The following is a 21,977-nucleotide window of genomic DNA, read 5'->3' as shown; positions in this document are numbered from 1 at the left end:
TTTGGGGAAAGCAAGATTTCTGTCTCCACCATCACATCCTGGAAGGCTCCAGAAGCTGAACGTCCTTGCTTTCCCAGTGGCCTTCACCTTTTGCTCCTAGCACGACAGATTTTATGGCTAATTTCCGGCAATTTATCCTGGCAGTTTGAGGAGGAATTCCTTTGGGAATAATATGCATAATTTGCATAAATCATTCTGATAGCATGTATATCAGCATGTAGCTCCTGTCTAGGGCTGCATCTCTCACTTTGTAATCAAAACTGACTATTTTTCCACCAGCGTGTATGGGCACTGTTATATTGTGACTTGATTCTTTCTAATCATTAGTGTGAAAAATAGCCTAAAATAGGGTTTCATTTGCATGTAATAATCCATTTATGTCTGCATTTACGTTTTGTGATATCGAATAAGCCTTCTCTAAGTGTTCACCAAAGCACTGCAATTGCTGCACCCAAAAGGTTGGTTTATTAGAGACAGTAGCTACCCAGTGTAGATGCCTCTGAAAAAAATAATAACAAACGTTCTTTCACTAAAAATTAAATCTGGTGCAGCATGCATAGCAAATAAAGTGGCCCTGGATGCTTTCTTGCAGGAGGTTTTTCCTTAAGCATGCATTTGTCTAAAGAAATGAGGCTGCGGTCAGCTTTGTGTGGCCAGCGCTGTGATTCAATGTGACGTACAGTGAGTCTGTGCATATTCTTTTGGACTGCCTTTGTTACTATAATCAGGCAGAGTCAAATCGGCTTGTTGGTGACGAAGCCAGAAAAGAACCCTGGTTCCAGAAGATGGCCTCTACTGCGGATAGCCACAAGGCACCTGACACGATAGATTTCAACTGGCAGCGCTCTGGCAACAAAACTTTACGCGGTACAAAGGAAGGGTCCAGCCTCGGCTCCAGACCGCCTTCAACCCGCAGAAAATGAAGCTGGTAGCGTTGTACCAGTCCACCATTTGGAAATCGTGGTGACATACGTAGAGACAGCAGAAATCAAATGAGGAAGAGGGAAGGAGGGAAAAAAAGAGAAATAATTAGAAAGTGCCGCAGCAACACAGCGGGTTTACATTTAACCACCCAAGCAATGCGGTCACATCCTATCGGTGGACATCCTCCCAGCAAGCGCGGCAGTCCCTGCCCGCTGCCGGATCTCAAATGACAATTGGGCAGCATATCTTATGCAGAAGTTAATCACAATAATGGCACACAAAGTGTGGCTTAGCGGTCAGATCGTAAATGACAAATCTGTTTTACCTTCCAGTACCAGTTATGTGTGGAAGGCGAGCTTGGCTCTCGCTCTGAGCGATCATGCCGATAATCATTAGATGACAAAAGTAATGAGTCACATTATGATCAACAAAGGAGAATGGAGCTTATATGGCTTTGCAGGCTCACATTAAAAAAATAGACAGTCAGCTTTCCACAAATGCCAGAGCTATACATTGAGAGGAATGACAACTGCACAATAAAACTGCAGCCTTTACTTGCAGTTGTCATAGTTCAGCAGACACCAGCCATCGCTGCTGACAGACCAGCTGGGTAGCTTGGGAGGCCTTCCATTCTGCACCATGAGGTACAGTAAATTATCCAGCACGGTAGAGCAACATCTGTTTCTGTGCTTGTGCCGAACAAACAAGGCAATTTAAAGCATACCAAGGGATAACCAAGCAGCAAATGAACATGACCCTCATTTTTTTCCCCCCTTCTTACACACACGAGATGCTAAACTTCACTGTGCAAGCGCTACATAAAGAAGCCAGGCTGTTGTTTGATAAGGTGTTGTCAGAGAGATTTTACATATTTTCTAGAGAGAGAGGAGGGGGGAAGAGAGAGATATCTCTCATAGTATTGTTATTCTTAGAATCCTCCCACTTCTCTCTTCATTTCTCTTATACTAAAGCTAGCACTCAGCTTCCAATTCATTCTAGACTTTTTTTTTAAAAAACTGTTTCAATATACTTATAAATATTCAGTCTTTAAACCCTAATTTGCTATACTTAGTTCACATGCCTTCAAGCATTTGTCTTCCAATTTCCACTGAATAAATGCGTACTAATGAGAAATAGAGCAAGCTGCTGAGGCAAAGCTGGGTGACTTGAGCCTGGCCTGCCACCAGCTTGTGATAGGCAGGCAAATTGAGTTAAAATGAAAAGTCTTGTCAGCTGAAATACAACATGGTAGCCAAACAGCAAGCTGTCAATCATCCAGCCAAAACAAGGGACTGCAGGTAATAAAAGGTCATTGCGAATCATAAGTGCATTTGGCTTTCGTAGGCAAGTTAATTTTAATTAAACATGATCTCTATCTGTAAATGTTTTATAAAACTTATTGTGCAGTAATGGATTGTTAATTTTACACTAACACAGAGCAGGTAATAGGGTGCAATAATTATTAGAGTGTATTGTAGGAAAATAGCTATTGAATATGCAAATATTTGGGGGGGTCATTTACCCACGGGCATCACGGTGTGCCAACACAAACGATAATCTGAAACAAGTACATTTGCATCTTACTCAGGACTAAATGGTACTGCCCAGCCCATTACAGAAGAATATATTTATTCCTTTCAATTCAACCAATGATTTTAATGCTTAGCATTTGTGTTATGACTACACACTCTGTATTAGCTCCTTTTGGGTTCCTACCCTTTCTTGTGTACAAAACAATTTTTCAAGCTGTGCTCTTTTTGCAGGAATATCTGGGATTCAGCAATGACCTGGGGCAAGAATACTTCACCATATAAATGAATGGACTAATATTAAACCAACGAACTGACTAAACATGCCGAGCATTAAACACGTTCTAAGTACATCTCTGCTTTACCCTTGGCATTTCCATTATAACCAGTTTAACTGACAGACCATTTTTATGCGTCCTTTACCATATGAGAGCTCTGTTGTGAGCCACAATGTCTAATAATGTGTGTTACTCTGTGCACACAAATACACACGTTTGGATTTTGGGATTGCATTGTGTTATGTAGACAATAGAAAGGGTGCTGACCCAGAAATTCCATCAGAAAAAGATAATCAGGGCCAAAATTTGCTAATTTGATTTTGGGTTGAATGTATTTTGCATTTTGGTTTGTTTTGTGTTTTGGTTTTTATTTGTTTTTGTTTTTGTTTTGTTTTGTTTTGTTTTATAAAATAATCATGTACCTGAGCTTAGAATTTAGGAGTAAATCAGGCCATGTTGTTCCCTAGATCCAAACAATCTGACCATAGTAACAATGCTACTTCCTGAGAAAGACTTCTAGCATTTTGTACTGCTTCTCCATAGCATGAAGAATCAAAAAAAGTCTCTTGTTCTAGTAGGCCAAAAAGAGGACAGAGAATCAGAGCACTTAAAACAGGAGAATGAGATGACAAGCTGATGAACATGTAAGCATCCCACCTGGTCTGCCTCACTTGAGAGCAGGGACACAATCCCAGTTTCCTACACTCCGGGCTGGCACAGAGGGAACGGAAAGAGGAAAAGCTCAGTCTTGGAGGTTTGGGGTCATGCCTTCCCGCAGCAGGGGAGCTCTTGCCGTGCAAGCAATGTAATTTGGGACCTTTGTCCCTCCTACACATTTATTAGCAAAACATCCCTTTCCCCTTTTCACTGAAGCATGACTCTAATTCTCTTATGGTACAGATTTTTTTTTTCTGTATTATTATTTTATGGGACAGAACCCAGCCCTTTATGACTTAAGTGCCAGAAGAATTGAAATCTAGCTTCTGTTCATATCACATTATGTTTAACATGATTATAAAATTTAACAAAAGTGTTACAAGAATACTACAAAGTAGGATGTGGCACTTCCCTCTCAACACATGAATCAAATGCTACCAAGGTACTTCAAGATTTCAAGAAGCAGAGGAATGACACAGTTAACGTTTTTAAACTGTTCATACTGTTTTGCACCAGATGGTTTTAGTGAACTACATGGTTTTATTTTCTTTATTCCTACACTTTTGGGGAATCTTTTTTTCCCCTTTTTTCATGGCCATTCCCATCTTAGTCTACAAAAATAAACTAAATTCTCTTTTGATCTTCTTAATGCTTGGTAAGTTATTTATTGGTGTATGCTAGCTGTGATGCGAAGTAGTTTTGTGTTCCTTAGAAGTCCATTAAATGCTTAGAAAGTCATGTTACTCACCAGAATTGTCATCCAATACCTTCTCTATTTCAAAAACATTCTCCATTGGTTAGAGATAGATCTGCATCAAAATAGTCACGACTCTGGATGTAACCAACTTAGTAGATTCATGATATGTAACATTAATATTAATGCTCTAACACAAAGGAAATGGATCAGACTCAATTTTATATTTGCACTAATCAAATCAAGTTTGCACATAGATGCCATGTTGAATGGTCTTGGAGAATGGTAGCTACCACAAGGATCCAAACCAGCCACAGAATGCACTACTCCACCACCATCCTCTGACACAGCTTTGTTTAAGAGTGGAGCATCAGTTCAGGTCATGAGCTACCAAGACCTATGGACATGAGCTTGTTTTGAACATAGGATTGGTTTTGAAATTTAAAAACAGAGGATTATTGGACCTTTAATCTTTTATTCAGATGTTGTCTGCCCTTGTAAGACTACTTGTGGAGACTTACAGATGCGTAAAGGTTAGGGGCTACACTCTCGTTCCTGTCTTGGGCTGTTTTCACCATTTCTTTTGTCAGTGTCTGTGCACCACCAAATGAAGTGAAACCAAGTGATGCTCTGAAGGCTTATACAGCTCCTGATTGAAACAACTTCCAGTGACCATTGGCAAGGGTCTCCCTTTGAACCCTGGATCCAGAACTGGAAGATGTGTAGCTCCCTTAAAGCTCCTTCGTTTGAATAAAGTACCGAAACGCCATTTCTCCTCTGCAAATTTTTATGTTCTGATGTCTTATTTGGAGGCACTGCCCAACAGAAGCCTGCTTTAGAAGCCCTTTTTGTTTTGTTAAAGAGAGAAAGAAAGAAATTGCTTTTGGATAAAATACATTTGCAGTTTAAATACATAATTCCACTTTAATTTCAGAAAAGGGTCTTTCTTGGCAGTACCATACAGAAGTATTTGAAATGCATTAACACTTCGGCAGATGCTCAGAATCAAACAACTTAATAGGCATCAACTTTTTTTCAAATAATTGCAAAGCTTCGATTTAGCCTTTTGCATACCTTGCATAGTTAATTACCTAGGCTTTAATGTTTACATGCAATGAGAGTATCTACAGCTATAAACTACATAATTTATAATTGATGTAAATGGGTGTTATTATGTCAATTAGGCAGCTGTGTCCTCCACCTTCTCAGTAAACAGAAATGAGTGATAAACCGAGTTTGCCGGGAGAGCCCCTCTTCTCTTCCTAGCAGATAAAAATAAATTACCTAGGTAGACCAGGTTGTCCAATTGTTCTCTGGTGAGGAGGATGTTATATGTGGGCCCTCTCTTTTGACCTGTTGACTGCAGCAAATGGTCAATCTCGTCACGCACCGCTGCAAGAGCTTCTGGGTGCCGCAGAAGATAATACATGGCCCAGAATGTAGCTGGAATCGTGTTTCCCACAGAGGCCCACAGGAAGGCAAAATGATGTGCTGGGAGAAAATAAGTGAAAAGGAAGATTAATAGCGTTTATTACACTGATTAGATTTGCAGTGTGCTAATTAAAAGATGTTAGGACACAGACCCAGCCAAGGATCAGTGAATGCTAATGAGGACCAATAGGCTTCTGAAGTCTAATTTTCTGCTTAATGAGAATAGTTTGAAATGTAATGTCGGGGGGGTGGGGGGAATAAGGGGAGGAAATGCAGCTCAGTTATAATCTTTCTCATTATCACCATTAAGTATCTTGTTTTACCACCTCAGCACAAAAAAAAAATCAATTATCATAGAGGGTTGTTTCAGAGTAAAACATTTTATCATTAGCCAATTAGAAAGAACATAAAAAAATTTCAAGGTCGCCATTTTGCCTTTTTATTTCAAAGGTCTATAGTAAATTATTTTATTTTAGACAAGCAATCATTCATAAGTTTCCTACCTGCTTTGTCATAATCTCCAAGCAGCTCATATTTCTCAAATATATCTTGTCTGGCTTGGACCACTTTTGACCCTCCCAGCCATTTTGTCATGTTCTGAAGTAAAAAATGATGTATAAGCTCCTTCCGAACCTTCTTGGTAGCTCCTAGCAACTCAATTGGTATGTTTGCAGCTAAATAGGGAAAGCTGGCATCAAACTTGATAAATTTGTCTCTGATTTCACTAATAACTTTGCGGCCATCTGCAGCAGGAACTCTTCCATATAGTGTTACAAAACTGGCTTCAAACATTACAGAGCAGCAGAATTTGTACATTTTTTCTGTTTCCCAATCTGTTGCTTGTGAGCATTTCCATTCAAATATATCCTGGAGATTTTTCATCATGTGGTCAGAAATGATATCCAAAGGCTTGCCTTGTAGATACTGGTAGATTCTGTGCAGGTTTTCCTTGAGTTCAGGGAATTTTCCTTTTGACAAGGCTGGATAGTCAAAAGTTTTGGATGCCATTTTATTAGCGAATTCATGAAATTCAAGTTGCTTGCTATTTCGGATGACATAGACGTATTGAAATGGGTCCATGATAAAGGTAATATATCTACCTGAACAGAAGAACAGAAAATAATTAGAGACATGTGGACTTTTTATAATCTGGTGACACTTCCAGGAGCAATAATTGAAAATAAGCTAAAGTCTGTGAAAAAAGCATGCAGAAAAAAGATCCCAAAGCAAAGATACGTGAATAAATCTGCAAAGAAAAATAATTTTAAAAAATAATGAAACCAATATTTTTTAGATTTTCTTTGTCAGGATGCAGATTCCACCAGTGTACACTTTGCAGGCTCTTCTAAAATCCGTGTGAAGCCATTTCCATGTCGATGGATTCGCTGTTTGTGCCAACAGTTGTTTGTGATCTCTTCAATTGTGGTGCTCTGAAATAAATCATTTACTACTCAGGTCTAATCCATGAAAATACAGTGTGGAGTCACAGCAACATTTGGAAACTGTAGGTTTTCACCAGCAGAAAGCGAGAAACACACACATTTCACCTGCACAGAGGAAAGTGAACGACAGGGGCTGGAGTGGAAAACATGCCACCTAGGCAGCTTTTTTCCAAGCAGATGACAGGAACTCATAATCTGTCACTTACAGCTTTAACTGCACACTGCAAACCCCCAACATTTAAAGCTTCCCTCACATCTGGCTCTTTTCCCTTGAAGGTTTGCTAACTCTTTGTTAAGAATGTGCTTAGTATCCATAACATGACTAACTCAGTTTATAAATGTGAAGTCACAGCCTACAATTTAGCAGGCATCGTTTTTAGCAAGGGCTCCACTGTGGGATACACACTGTCCCAGTGCTAGAATCCATTGTTTCAGAATGCACCACCAACCTCCTACCCTCCCCAGGGTCCTCAATGAGGTGACACAGTGATACCTTCAGCTCCTGGTACAAAGGTATAGGATTGCATCAAGTTAAATGCTTTTTCAAATTGTCCCTGCCAGAGAAGTCCTGCGATTTCTCCCTAAACTTCAAGTCAATTGCTGAAGAAAAGCATTTAGAGGAACTAGCATGAATCAAAATGCTAACACTCCCAAAGCTCAATTAAATCTTGGCTCTTTATAGATGGAACTAAATTTAGAGTTCCTGATTCTTACCTTGAATGAAGAGGTGCATTAGGGAAAAAGGGTACCTATTAAAATGTACACTTTCTCTGTGAAATATCCCAGTCACAGGCTCAGGGAAAGAGCAAAGCTTCCAGCACTTACAGTCTAATTCTGTCTCACTAAAGGGACAAATCTCCTTTGATTTTAATGGAAACACTACATGCTTAACTGCGGACCAAATTTGGCTCTGTGACAGATGTCCAGAGATAAAGTAGTCACTATCACTAAAAATGTCAAGTATCCATGGTTACCATATAGTGATATCTGAATTATCATAGTTATTTCATATTCTGATTTATATACATACACAGTGTTCTGTGGTATCTAGGTACACTCTGGACTTCCTCTACAAAGACCAGGTGCCATAATCCCCCTCTCAATTACATCAGCTGCAATCTCAATGAACTTGTACGGAAATGTAAAGAATATATCAAGACAGATTTTGAACCCCCCTTTTTTTTGTCAACAGTGTGTGAAGGTTTTTAAGATGCTCATGGATTTTGTTTAATTGTAATATAACCAACCATTGCTGTAAATTTAATTTTAAAGAATAAGTATATTGAGAAACCAGCATGAAAGAGAGATTCTGGATTCTCTGTTCCCTTTTTTGACCTCCTCTGACTACAGAGGCTAACAAGAATTTTTAGTCTTGACCTCCACAGGATCTTTGTTAAGAGTCCTAGAATGACTCTCTCCTTCCAGCTTTCACCTACTTTCATGCTCTTTATTGAGGCTACCATCTTTGTGATCAAAGCTTGGAAAGAATGCCCACTGGAGAAATTTTTAATAAATAGATTTGGAGTGTTATTAACCCTAAAGATGAAAGCTGGCTTCTTAACTTTGCATTTACAGGGTAAACAATTTAAGTTAAGATTTTTAATTAATATTAATTTAAACCATCTGTCCACCATCTGCTTATTTCTGATGCAAAATATGAGTTTCTTTGTGATCTTTAATCAGACACTTAGCAAACGCACATCAATTCTTATCATTTTTAAGAAAATTATTTTCAGCAAATGAGTTTTCAGACAAACAAACTATTTTAATAATAATTTTAAATCAGAACTCACTCACCACTAGCACATACTTTGAAAAAAAAAAAAGTCCCTGAGAAAAAGGATATTACAGATCTTGTTTTTATTATTCTCATCAGGTTCCTGGTAGCAAAAAGTAAGTATGTACCAAAACATAATTCATTTTGTAGAATCAATTCAGGCTCCAGACCACATCACTGCAAGTCAACAACATATATAAACACATAAACCAAAATATTTCTTGTTGCTGCATTTAGCAAGAGTCTAGATAATCAGAAAAGTGGAACCCTCCTATAACAAAGGCAGCTTGTTTATGTATGCCACCGAGATCTAATTTTAGATCTCTTAATTAGAAAAGTACTAAAACCTAGGGCTAATTAATGGCAGTTAGAAAGTTGTGAGAGTGGGTATGGGAACCTTTAACAATTACAGTCATCCTTGCACACAGAGGCACTACATGGCTACACTGCTTACCCCGGGCTCCTATACAGGAACAGATTGCTAATTACAAAACCGTGCCCCAACACCTCCTCTACACCCTGAACAGCAAACATCCAAAGTGGAACAAACTTTCTCGCCTCAAGTTAAGTTTTTAAATTTTTTAAGTGCCAATATGGTCCTTAGTTTTGCTTTTAAAATCCTGTCCTTGGCCCCAGTGAGGTTTCTTTCCACTGATTGTCCCTGGTGGTGTCAGAGACCAATAAATTAAAACCTTTCATAAAGTTTTAAGTTATTATTTGGTATTTTAAAATGCAGCTTCCCCCTCTACTCCCATGTCTTTCCACGGCAGCTAATAAGATTGTATAGAATAGATTGTTCCAAGACAATCTTTGGAAAGTAACCTTTTCTGAAATCAATCCAAAATCTTGATACTCATGAGTTTCCATCAGAGTACTAGAAAAGGTAATGCCAAATCTGGAAAAAATGGAGGCATACTACAATTGCCACAAACCAGGTAGCCTTAAATATTGAAAGTATTTATATAGCAACCACTAGAGATTAAGCTTATCCCTGTTAGTTTGCAAAAAACCCCTTCAACACCAAAAACTAAGTAGACATGTACATATAGAAATGTCACACTCCAATTCCCAGTACTTTGAGTCACTGAGCTTTTTATTTAATACAGTAAAAGCAAATCCAAACAAGAGATATATCCCTGTTTCTGCAAAAAGCCCTCTGATTTTTTTTAATGGCTACAGAGAATTGATACTTTATTATCCAATTCTTTGGTCTGCATTACATCCATGCTGCAAATAGCCTGGTTATCTCCATTTAGTTTCTACAGTCTCCTAGAAATAGAAGATTGATGTGGAAAATATGAAAATTGTCAACTTTGGTAAATCTGAGCACAGAAGCCAGTATTTGTATGATAGTTAAGAAATTACTCTAATAATGCATTCTGGAGCTTTTTAATGCTAATGATGAAAGACAAGCATTTCAGATGGCATCTAATGATGGATGCTTTTCCAGTAATGCTTGCAGCAGGCTTCAGCCTGGTAAGGAGTTAATGTAAATTACCTTTTGCCTATGAGAGGAAAATGTGATATATTACTGTAGGTGTATCATGCCTTAAAGAGAAGAATGGCTTAGCAGCAGTATTCGAAAAGGCAAATGTGCTTAGTAAAAACCACTAAGATGGTTTTATTAAAAGGCAAGTTAGAGAGAATATTGCAGGGTTCGTTATCACTCCTATCAACTTGAGAGGAAAAGGATAAAAAGTTTAATCCTGAGAAACAATGACAAAACTGTTTCAAGCTCTTTAAGTTCTTACCTAGCACTCCGCCTATGCTGCTGACCCTTAACGAGCAGAGAGGCTTGGCAAGTATGATCATCTCAATGCCACAGACTCTCTCTCTCTCTTTCTCCTCCTTATTCTTTTCTTTTCTGATCTTTTTTTCCCCCAAGACTATTGCATTTACGTAATCGTCCTCTTATTAGGGAGATTCTGCTGAACTGCTGACAATGATGTACAGTGGTGCTGCGCTGGCATGACGTTTGGGGAAAACGATTCTGCTGCACCACCACACAAAACCAATTAGAGAACTATTTTCTGCGACAGGTCAGGAATTTACATTGTTTCTCATAGAAAGATGTGCTTTTTAATTTCTTTATTAAGATGACATCCATGTCCCTTGCGACTTTTAGGGATGACAATCATTTGCTCATCACATGGGAAAGTACAATCAGCAAAATCGCATTACCAGTACGGGGCAACGCCAGAAACTCCAAGCATCGTTCCGTATTTTCCAAATGAACTAGTTTGAGAACCAATAATTAGAACAATATATATTGATAGAATTTTTTGACAGGACCTTTAGACATCCACCAGGGGGGTAAAGTAATGATAGTCCACATACAGCTGGCTACGCTATGTTTGCCGAGCACAGAAACATCATCTATGTCAAATCAGTACGACATACAGAAATCCTGCATGCCTTCGGATCAGGACACGATAGGAGACACTAACTAGCTTTGGTTTCTTCCCTGACTAGAGGATGACAAACTACTTCTCTTTACTGAAGTCCTGATGGTCAGCAATTTTTTTACCGAAAAAAAGACCTTAAAGTGGTGTCTTTGTTACAACAAATTCACAGAATCAAACGTTTCCCTTCACAAGACTGAAATGATATCCAGAACTAACTCCATTTACCTCAGTCTTTATCAGGGGAGGCTTGGCTCAAAACACTTGAACATAGGGGGATTATCCGAGATGGGATTTGGTTTGTCATAGAAATAGAAATTTCTGAAACTAAATTACACTGATCGATTGCTTAAACACAAACTTCTAAACACTGTCTTGCGTAAAATAATAAAAAAGCAAAAGAAATAAATATTTAATTAAACACTTTTGAGATTCTGAAGTATGACTTTAACCGGTTTTATGAATGTACTAAGACAATATCTGAATTATAGGGATTAATCGGTATTTGTAAGAAGCAAAAACTATTACAGTGTGAATTCAAATTAACAATAAAAAGGCCTGTATTTCAACAAGAGTTGGTGTTGTAATGTTCCAAACTCACTTTCAAGTTGCAAAAAATCTGATCATACCAGTTTCAAAATAAAAAAAACTTAATGAAATTTTAAAAAAGCACATACTTAATACAGTAAAAATTCTCTTCCAAAGGAACAAAAAGACAGATTTTTTACAAGGAAGAAAAATTTTATTAATTAAACACGTGGCTTGCAATTAAATTAACTGACTTTTTAAAAAAAATAATTTTAATTCCAAAATATTGCTTATATGGAAATATAAAGCTAATGCTACTGCCCTAGAATCAAAAAGCAAACTTTATATTTTACATTTAACATTTTTGTTTCAAACTCCCTAAAACTACAGGAATAACTAAAAATTATGTAGAATAAAGTTGATCATTTGAACAAGGATATCAGCATGTAAAGGGGCAGAAGACAATTATAACCATCTATATTAATAAGAGCTTGCTTTTCTGAACACAAGAAAATACTGGATTTTATATCGACTATGGTAAAAAAGTAAATCTCTATAGATAGATGTAAATTTATATATTTAACTTTCATTCAGGATTTGGGGTTTGTTCTATGTTTTTCTTCCTCAGCTAAATGTCTATGTGAAATCACTCAAATGTTTGTACTCAATCTAGCTTAGTAATACAGTTATAAATACAGGAAGCAGCAAGGTTATATCATACTTTATTATATTGTTATTTTCAGCAAGCATGATCAGAGTAAGAGGCTGGCAACGGCAAGCTTCTGTGTTCCAGTCCCGATTGTATCACTGAGTCAACGTGTCATTCATTCCCTTGTGTTCCTGTCAACCAGTTGTAAAATGTGTGAGAAAAAATTCTGCACTTTTTTTCTTAAGTGTTTTCTAAATTTAATCTTATATTTTTCTGTGCGGTGTCAAGATGATGTTAGCTCTCTCTTCTTTAGGAAAAAACCCCACCAATACACAACTAAATGTGCTGGCAAAATCTATGTTCATACAGTACATACCTACAAATCTGTCAAAATACATATATACTTAGAGATGTAAATAAATCCACACACTGATACTGATAGTGGTATTTTATAGGTAATTATTATGCTTACAATATATGGAAATTTGAGGGATTTTTATGGGTCTATGATAGAGAAAAATGTTTTGGGTTAAGGAAGATTCTAAACTAAACATTTGGATTAGCATTTAACTTCACTGATTAAAAATCAACATGCTAAAAAAAATCAAGATACATACTAAAATATTTCTCACCAGCAATATGTACAGTGAAAATATCTCCAAATTTCTTTTGCTGATCCAGTAAGAATTTGTAAGCATCTTTTCTAAAAATCAAAGCTTTCCCAAGGTAAGGAATCCAGCCATTTATTAGTGGGGGCTCTCCAGTCTTTCTGTTAAAAACAGAAGAAAAAAAAAACAAAAACAGGAGTTAACTTTGGCATGAGAGCAACTCATCTTTATATGTATTTATATATTACACTTAGACCCACCATTTACATCTATAATTCCTGCAGTGTATTATATGTTGTACGGAAAGTTCTTCAGATATGATGGCAGGTTAAATCTAATCACACCTCTGAGCACTGAAGGCTCCATGTGGTGATTAGGAAAAATAAGTGAGAGAAATTGAGACGCATTTAACTACAGGTCATCCAGTTATTACCATCAAGTTATGAACATAGAAAAATGACATTAGGTAGAAAAGCTCCCAGCAAAGAGTCATCTCATTTTCAGTATTTGGTGTGTCAGAGGAAGATGTATTGGAAGGCAATTATGACAGATTTAGGTAAATAGGACGCCGATACACCGCACAAAACAAGTATCTTTAAAGACAACATTTTAGTAATTCAGCTTACCAGCAAAGAGAACCAGCCATTCTAACCAAACATCTTTAAAATATAGGATAACAATACAGGCTGAACACTAACTGTAATAAATCTTGGTCTCTTTGTATTTATAGTCTAAGACAGAAATGCGTCTGGACAGTTTAAGAAGAAATTCCAGGTATTGACGGTTGCATCCCAGTTTAAAAAAGCAAGCCACGGTGCATTTGTTATCTTTACGGAATATTATAAAATACTTTTTAAGAATCTACTAAGTTACATTTTTCTTTAAAAGAAAAAAGGCTCCCACACTGTCCTACTCTTGACTGCAAGTAAATATCTTTCCTTTATGCTGGTCTTTAGTGGCTTGAATCTGATTTACAACAAAGAAACATAAAGCGTGCTTGTTCTGGAAGGGATTAAAACAAATATTCACGAACAACTCTGCTGCTGCATCCCATCTGTGAAGGTGACTTATACTACATGCAGAACAACTCATTCTGATTAAACACAAGATATTTACTAGCTTGGATCTAATCAAAGATCAAGGGATCACAAGCTTTACTACTATCATACACAGCATGGATTTTTATGTAGCTGGATTAACCCTATCATAGTCACATTCTCCCTTGAACTGCTGTAACACAAATGAAAAAAAAATAACCATCATATACTATATTTACTTTTTAATTTTACTTCCATAATTAAAACTTTTTGAGCAGGAAAATACAAGCCAGACATTTGTTCACTTACTTTAAAAAAGTTATTATAAATTTAATTTACAGATAAACAGATATGGCTAAACCAAGCTGCATATTTTGATCTCTCTGTTTAACTGACTACTAACTTCAGATTTAAGTTTCCAAGAACATCCTTTCATCCTCTGGAAAACCAGTACATCTTCTTGTCTGACAGTCTCACAGTCAACAGTTTGTTGTGCCTTTTTCATTTCCTTAAGTTTTGTGGCTTTGGTGTTTTGTTTGGTTGTTTTTTGTAGTGTATATTTTATACTGAGGAGAAGGGGAAGCCCCTCTTTCCTCAATACCTTCTAGAAACCACTGCACTGATCATCCTCTAGTGGTCAAATAACAACATTATTTACTCAAATGGTCCAGAAAACTTAGCAATGTTGAATTCTGTATTAAGTGAATAAAAGCAAAGAACTAATCTGAGATTACATGAGAGGGATCACTAGCCCTAGAAGCATAGCAGCCAACTTGATACCCTCAATTATCCCTTCCAAGCCTGTAAAGATTCTGGATGATTTACCCATTCTTTGCCCCCCCAGACTATTAAGTCCCAAGAGTGTCTGCCTTTCACTTCCCTGGCTGGACACTACGTCCTGTAAGTAGCATCCTGACAAATATTTAGATAGGCTTTTTGTCATCTTCTAATTGAATGCATCTAATTTCACCCTCCATGTTCTGTCATTCGGTCAGAAGCTGTATTCTTCACAAGCTCTCCGCCGGGTAAAAAGAAGGCAGCTCAGAAATCCAGGGGAAAATTAACTTAATGCTCCGAGTCTTTGGGATCACATCAGGGAGACATTTTGCTATTGCAAAGACGTGAGGGTCATCGTTCACTTCAGACATGTTTAGCTCAGCAGCAATAAGCTTAACACTGTTAAACACTGTGTCAAGGCTATGTGGCTTTCAGAGGAAAATATAACACCAGTTCAACTTACGACCCACAGCAGACTGATAACAGAAATGTGTCTTCATTTCCAGCTTTCTGTCTCTTTGGAAGATGGAGGTCATCTCCAGGGCTTACAGATGTCTGCTAACACGCGGCAAAGCAAAGAGTGGCCGCTTGTATTTTAGTGCCTCCCCAAATCCAGTGCTTCTCTGCATAAACTTTCAACCAGAGCAGTGCAGCCAACCCCATTTCCTGAGGGACTCTTACCTGCATTCCGGGTATCTCCAGAAGTCTTCATCAACTTTGGATGCAAAATGGAACCCTTAACAAAGTCCACAGAAACTTTTACTGCTTAATTAAATTGCTCATGAACTTTAACTCTGGACTCATGCTTCACAGAAGTTGTAAAATTTGATAATTAGGTAAAATATTATAGGGAAAGCATTAAAGTTATATTTTACTCATGACAAATATATTGTTGTACCAAATGCAAAATATAGCTAAGAAATATAAAAGAGCACTATAAAGTGTTTTGATGGAAATTTAAGACTGGAACTTTTTTAATTTAAGCATTCAGAATGTCTTGCAGATTACATTTTATTCAGGTCTAGCCTAACTGCTTAAATTCTCATTCACTTAACTAACCTCAAGATATTCCCAGGTCTTCTCACTCTGCATATTGGGCTGGTTTTGCTTATATAGAGGAATATCTTTACTTGTCTGAGAAGCCTCTGTGAAGTCAGTAAGACTTAACGAACAAATTTCTCACATATGTGAGTGAATTTTACAAATAAAGCATCAGCAACATGTCCAATGCAATCTATAAGTAGACGGATCAGTTACGAAGTGGAGGGAGAGCAACACAGTTGTATCATCCATCATTGTTAAATGGATAATTTCAAATGGCATTATGCAAAAATCAGCTGGCTACAAATACAGCCCATAAATAGAACGAACAGATTTTGATAACTGTAATTTTTCTTTGCTTTCACAGAGAAAAGATACTTTCTTGTTAGCAAGTAATAGAGTTGCAACATCTACTTCACCAAAAAAGCAAAGTTCTGGAGTTTGTCTAAAGTTTCCTTAAGGGAATATTTTTCAGCTCACCTAAAACACAGAAAGCAATGACTTAGGTGTGATTATTTAGCTACTGAGGTAAAGCAATACTAAAAAATGCGGATGCTGTATCTACGTCTCACTTATGCTAAGAAGCAGTGATGAAATAAAGCAGGAGAAAAATGGTCTTCAATATAATTATTTTAGAAAATAATCAATTAAAAATTTATTAAATTCAATGTCTCTAAATATTATGCTTTCACATAGTGAAAGGAAATTATTTTGGAAACCCTGGTAAGGTCAATTGTAAAGCTCTCTGAACACTACTTTTTTATTTATTTATTTATTTTTAGTTACAAAGAAAATACCCTAAAGATTCACAAGCAAACAGACTTTGCCAACATAGTCTCTCATAGAAATATGAGAGACTTTTATAAAAGCACACAAGACTACTCTTTTCTTGGTTACACCATTTCAACAACACTGCAGTGTGAGGCATTGGATCCATGTAAATGAGAGGAGAATCTTTCTCATCTCACTGGTTATTTGTATTCCAAAGGAGCAGATGCCTTTCAAATTATGCAAAAACCCACAGCGCATCTTGTACTATAGCAGATGAACAGGTTAATTTTTCTTTTTGCACATAATAAATCATAAGTGCTTTAACACCCATAGTCGCATTTCATGAACATAAACCTTCTGTTTAATAATGTCTGTTTACAACTAGAATCAGACATACAGTAATCTCTTGCCTGGGATAAACATTAATCCAGATCTGTCTAGAAAAATTATACAATTCATTACCATAAGTAATCTCTATTGTGCCCCATGCTTAACCTTCATCTTTTTTCCTGTCCTATAATCTTGCAAATCCACTGGTGGTGTATGATTGGCATCTGGTGTTAGCGCAGCCCTCCCTGCACGCAGCACAGCCGAAGAAGCCCGACACGAACGCGGCACTCTGCAGGGTAACGCCGGTTCAGCTGACCGCTTTTCCCAACAACTTTCACCAAAGGCGGAAAAAAACCCCACAGGCCGAGGAGGAAAAGGTCTAACAATATCTTTTGGCTTTGTCAGAGGGGTCATTTTCACTTTCCAAACCATCGTTACCATCCGCAAAAGCAAAAGGTAGTGCTCTGATTTTTCCATACTATCTTTGGACAAACCATCACAATACCATGTCCAAGCTGGAACGCACCATGTCAGGGGACTTTAAGGAATGGAAATGGATTGGTACAGAGTAGAACAAAAGCTATTATGAACATGTCAAAGCAGTTAGAGATTATTCACAGGCTCGATCACAATATTTAAGCAACAAGACATGACAGACAGTGTCTTTCCAGGGGCTTATGAACACTCTAACTGTGAGGAAAAGAATGAGGCCAAAGGCTTCAACCCCTAGAAAGGTAATCCCCAGAAATGTGGTGTCTGGAATGTCTTCCTGTATTATGAGCGAGAGAACACAGGAAACTTAGGACAGGAGGAAGCCAGTGAGTCTATCTTTCTAATTTTTTTTATTTTTTTTTTTAGTTTAGCAGTTACAGATTTGCCCTAGACCTACTTATAGGTGTTCTACATCTATGAGGACAGAAAATAAAATTTTCTTTCAAATATTTGGCCACAATGCAATTTCTGACATTAATAAAATTATGCATGTCTTAAATCTTCACTCAAATTATCTGATTCGGTGATCTCCTGGAACTCTAAATCTTCCAGGTTGAATACATGCAGTACAAAAATGCATTTCCTGCAGAACAAACTAGATAAGAGTTTTAGCAATATACAGTCTTTTATCCTTGAATTCTCAGCTTACATACTTCTTGTGTAGGTAAAGACGTTGCTCCTATCTGATCACTGTTCTCAGGTTTGTAGGGAGTAAATGGGTGCATCATCTTGAGAGAGACATGGATTAATTCGATGAAGAAGTGAGTCCTGGACAGAAAAAACATCACACTGCCATTGCCTATACTCATACCTAGGTAAAGTGGTTTCATACTGCAGTACTGATAGCCATCACTTTTTCACTAGGATAAAAATCACTCATAAAAGAAAAGGACAAAGTCTCGGAAAAAAAGTAGCAAATACACTTTTGAGCACACCAAGAAGAGAAGAGTTTATCTGTGCTCCCAAAAAGAGCAGTACAGCAAAACAGACTCTAGTGGTAATGTGAGACAAACTGGAAATGCTGACAAAAGCAAATCAACCAACCAGTGAATTTTTGTAGTGATTTTTTTTCGCCAGTAAAATGCAATCATTTGGTTGAAAGTTTTTCATGTAAAAATTTCTGGGATTTTTATAAAAATACCTTTTTCTTCTTAAAACCATACACGGTTTTTGCTAAGATCTCTAACTGTAATCCATTCACTGCAGGAGCATCTTTTCTCTCTCTTCTAGTAATTTCATTTAGGTGATCCCCATTTATAAAAAAAAATTACCAAGACTCAATAACTCATTCAGTAACTCTGAAATATCACTCTCTAAGACATCTTATTCCTTTGCAAATTAGGCTAAATTATATCAAGATTTGTACACTGACAATGCCCATAGCAATTCTCCACACTGCACACTGTGTTGAAGGACACATCTATAAATTCTACCTCTATTTGTAGTTACCAGTTGGGACATTGCCTAAAAAGCCAAAAGGCAAGGAAATGCCATTGTGGGAAAAGAATCCAAACAGTTTTAAAATGGAAACCCACTAAAAAGGGCTTGTGGCTCAAGCTTTATCAGAGGCTGAAAATTCTGAGAAATTTTATGTTACCAAATATAATGTAAAGGCTCATAACAACCAGGATAGGAGTCATGGTGAAGACAAGACTTGGCCAATGCAACAATAATGCATCAATATTAAAAATTAATACAACTTTAGGGCTTATAGCCTTCATTGTGCAATCCCACTTTGCTTCTGCTCTGGGGGAAGGCTGTGAGAGCAGCCACAAATACTCAACAATTTCCCTGACCAAGCCCAAGTTATTCTATTACATTTTACATTTGAGGTTATTTGTCCAGCCCTTTCCTAAGAAAGGAAAAGGACTTTTCCTTTCTTAATTCAGCCTTAATCAAAGAAAAATAGGCTAGGCAGAGATGATGCGAGGTTACTTATTTCCTACTTGGTACCCCAGGTAGGATGCTGTGCACTCCTATCTTCCTTATATTTTTCTATGCCCTTCTTGAAGATACTCAGTAACAGAGTCTCCCCAAGCAATCTGTTTCTCCTCACACCTGACCTTTATGTTCACGTTGTACCTCACACCCACTACTTCTCACTCTGTCTGCAAAGGATAAGAGAATAAATGATTCCTTTCACTTTTGCAGAAACGCTTAATGTATTTAAAGGTACTTATTATGGTTCTCATTTAGTCTTCTTCAGGTTAAAACCCCTCAATGTCTTCCAGTATTCCCTCATAACTATTATCTGGACCTTTACATACTTGCATCACTGCTTTCTTGATTTTCCAAGATTAGCCCACACCTATCTCTGTGGCAGTGTCCTGCACAGAGCACAGCAGAGCAATTACCTATCACATTTCAAGGGGGACACCCTTTGCCTCCCAGCACAACCTCAGTTTTCTGTGCAAAATCACCACCATGTTGATAAAAATCCAACTTGGGAACCACTACAGCCCTCAGCCTTTTCCCAGAGAAAAGACTGTGCTCCCATCCAGATGCTGTTGATTAGTCCTCTGTGTTTTCCAGTTTGCCATTTGGCATGCTAATCCCTCCTTTGCAGGCTCTCCTCTTTAGGTATTATTCACAAGCATAAACACCTCTTTTTCTCATAGTCATGCGAGAAGGATGGGATCAGAATATGAAGCCCACCTCTATTTCCTTTTACTCCTGTTAGGAACATATTTATGCTGCACATTAACTGACTTTACCAGAGAGAACCCAATGACTTTTGTCTGATATCCCTCTCTTTCTTAATTCATTCCTGCACTTCAGTATACTGCTTTGCTGCAACACATGCTAAAACTATACACAGTAAGTGGCTCATAGTAGGAAATCATATTAACCGTCTGGCCTGGAAGTGACAAGTGAAGTGTGGATAAGAATGTCAGCACTCCTCACAGAAATATATTCAAACAGGCAGAAACGATTCCTTACGTAAGAAGGAGCAAACAAATAAATTCAGGAAATCTCAGAAACAGTGGTGGGACATTATCACATTTAAAAAACCCTGGTAACAAGGAAAGAGAGGAGAATACTAGATGGAAAAATATTGCTGCTTCTGTATGCAGTAACAGTGTTTTCTTTGAAAATGTATATAATTTCAGAAGTAAAAAATAATTACTGTAAAAATCAAGTATTGTTTTCTATAAAACTGCATGCTAAATAATGCAGGATGATCATTAGAACAAAAAGGGTGATGAAAATATACCCTTCATTTAATGTAACTGAGCCATCCAGAAGTTTGGAATCTTAGTTAACCAGATATCTCTATAATCACCAGAGAGAAAAGGAGCTTTTTAGAAGTATTGGTCTTTATTAATGATACAGATAGATTAGAATTGCTCAGCTAGGTAGCCAAGATGATGGCTGCCATAGATTTCCCTGATTCTGTATAGTCTTTTCTCATATTTGTTTTTTGACGTCAGTTTTCCTGACCCACTCATATGAAAATGTTTTTCTCCTGCCCCTGATTCCTCTGTATACTTCCACCCTGGCTGCCCATCCCTCTTGGGATGCCTCCATGGACCTGCCAGCTCCATTCAGCCCCTTTCCTGCCCACTGTTAACTTTCTTCTCAAACCAAGCTCTGTTCAGATCTGGGGAGCCTCTGCTCTCATCTCTTGCAGTATGTTCTTAGTCCAGGTACTCTTCTTGAATCCTGACCACCACTGTCACCACTGTGAACCGCACACACACCGCACTGGCACGGAGGAGTGAGGCTGCTGGTGAGCCTTGTCCAGTTTCCCCACTGTGCTCTCCTGTCTTTCCACACCCATCTGTTGTCTCCTGTCTTAGGCAGAGCCAGGAGCAGCCTTTCTACAGGGCATGTCTGCACTGTTCACTGCAAAATTTGTCCTCATTTGTGAGATCAATGAGTACCTGCAAAGTCACTCCCTCTTTCCAGCTTCCCTTTCAGGGAGTATTAGCCATTTTTGAGAAGTAAATACCATTCACTCAGTCTGCACGTGTCTGTGCACATGTGTATTTATCAATTACGTGTATATATCAATCAGATTATCAATCAATTATCAATCTGTATCAATACAGATCATGTGTACATAGGCATACTTATTTCTATATGCACACACACATGCCTTTATGAAAACAAAGATCACATCACAGGAAAAACTGAGTGGTGCCGCAATTTCATTCTTTTTGTAGCAGTAACACAAACACTTTCTATATTGTAAAACAAACAGTTTTGTTGTAATATTTTGGGTTTTAGCGGTAAGCTTCTGATGTTATAGCCATGGTGGCATTGTGATTATCTGTACCACACTGTGGACCTGAGTGCATTATATACCATTATAGACAAGCAACAGACCACTGCAGAAAACTGCTCCATCCCTCACTCTGTCTACCATGCAGAGAATTTTCAAATACCAGCAACCCACTCCTGACTTATTGAGGTAATTAACTAGAAAACAGGGCCACTTACTCTGCCTAAAAATCTCCATCCGCATAGCTTTAGAAGAAGAAAAGATTTTGCATTTTATCTTTTTACAAAAAAAGATGCAATACAGCTAAGAAGATTTTAAATTAACAATTTCATGACTCCCACAGTTATGGTCATGCATTCCCCAAGTGGAAGCACAGAAGCACATG

At 37.6% G+C, this 21,977-nt stretch overlaps 1 protein-coding gene across 4 annotated transcripts in view; it reads right to left on the bottom strand.

Moving 5' to 3' along the window:
* LOC134548458 (cytochrome P450 7B1) overlaps nt 1-21,977 on the bottom strand; it is a 126,022-nt gene that overhangs the window by 9,197 nt on the left and 94,848 nt on the right. For 2 of the 4 annotated variants that reach the window (XM_063393308.1, XM_063393327.1), the window contains 3 exons: nt 12,929-13,080; nt 6,017-6,613; nt 5,367-5,573 (listed from right to left, as the gene is read on the bottom strand). In XM_063393308.1, the coding sequence (XP_063249378.1) occupies nt 5,367-5,573; nt 6,017-6,613; nt 12,929-13,080 (956 nt within the window). The remainder of the gene's footprint in view (nt 1-5,366; nt 5,574-6,016; nt 6,614-12,928; nt 13,081-21,977) is intronic. The other 2 variants (XM_063393318.1, XM_063393337.1) reach the window with 1 other exon arrangement.

The sequence above is a fragment of the Prinia subflava genome, chromosome 1, assembly GCF_021018805.1.
Source record: "Prinia subflava isolate CZ2003 ecotype Zambia chromosome 1, Cam_Psub_1.2, whole genome shotgun sequence".
In the NCBI taxonomy this organism is placed as follows: Eukaryota; Metazoa; Chordata; class Aves; order Passeriformes; family Cisticolidae; genus Prinia; species Prinia subflava.
This window is presented reverse-complemented; position numbering and strand designations above follow the sequence as displayed.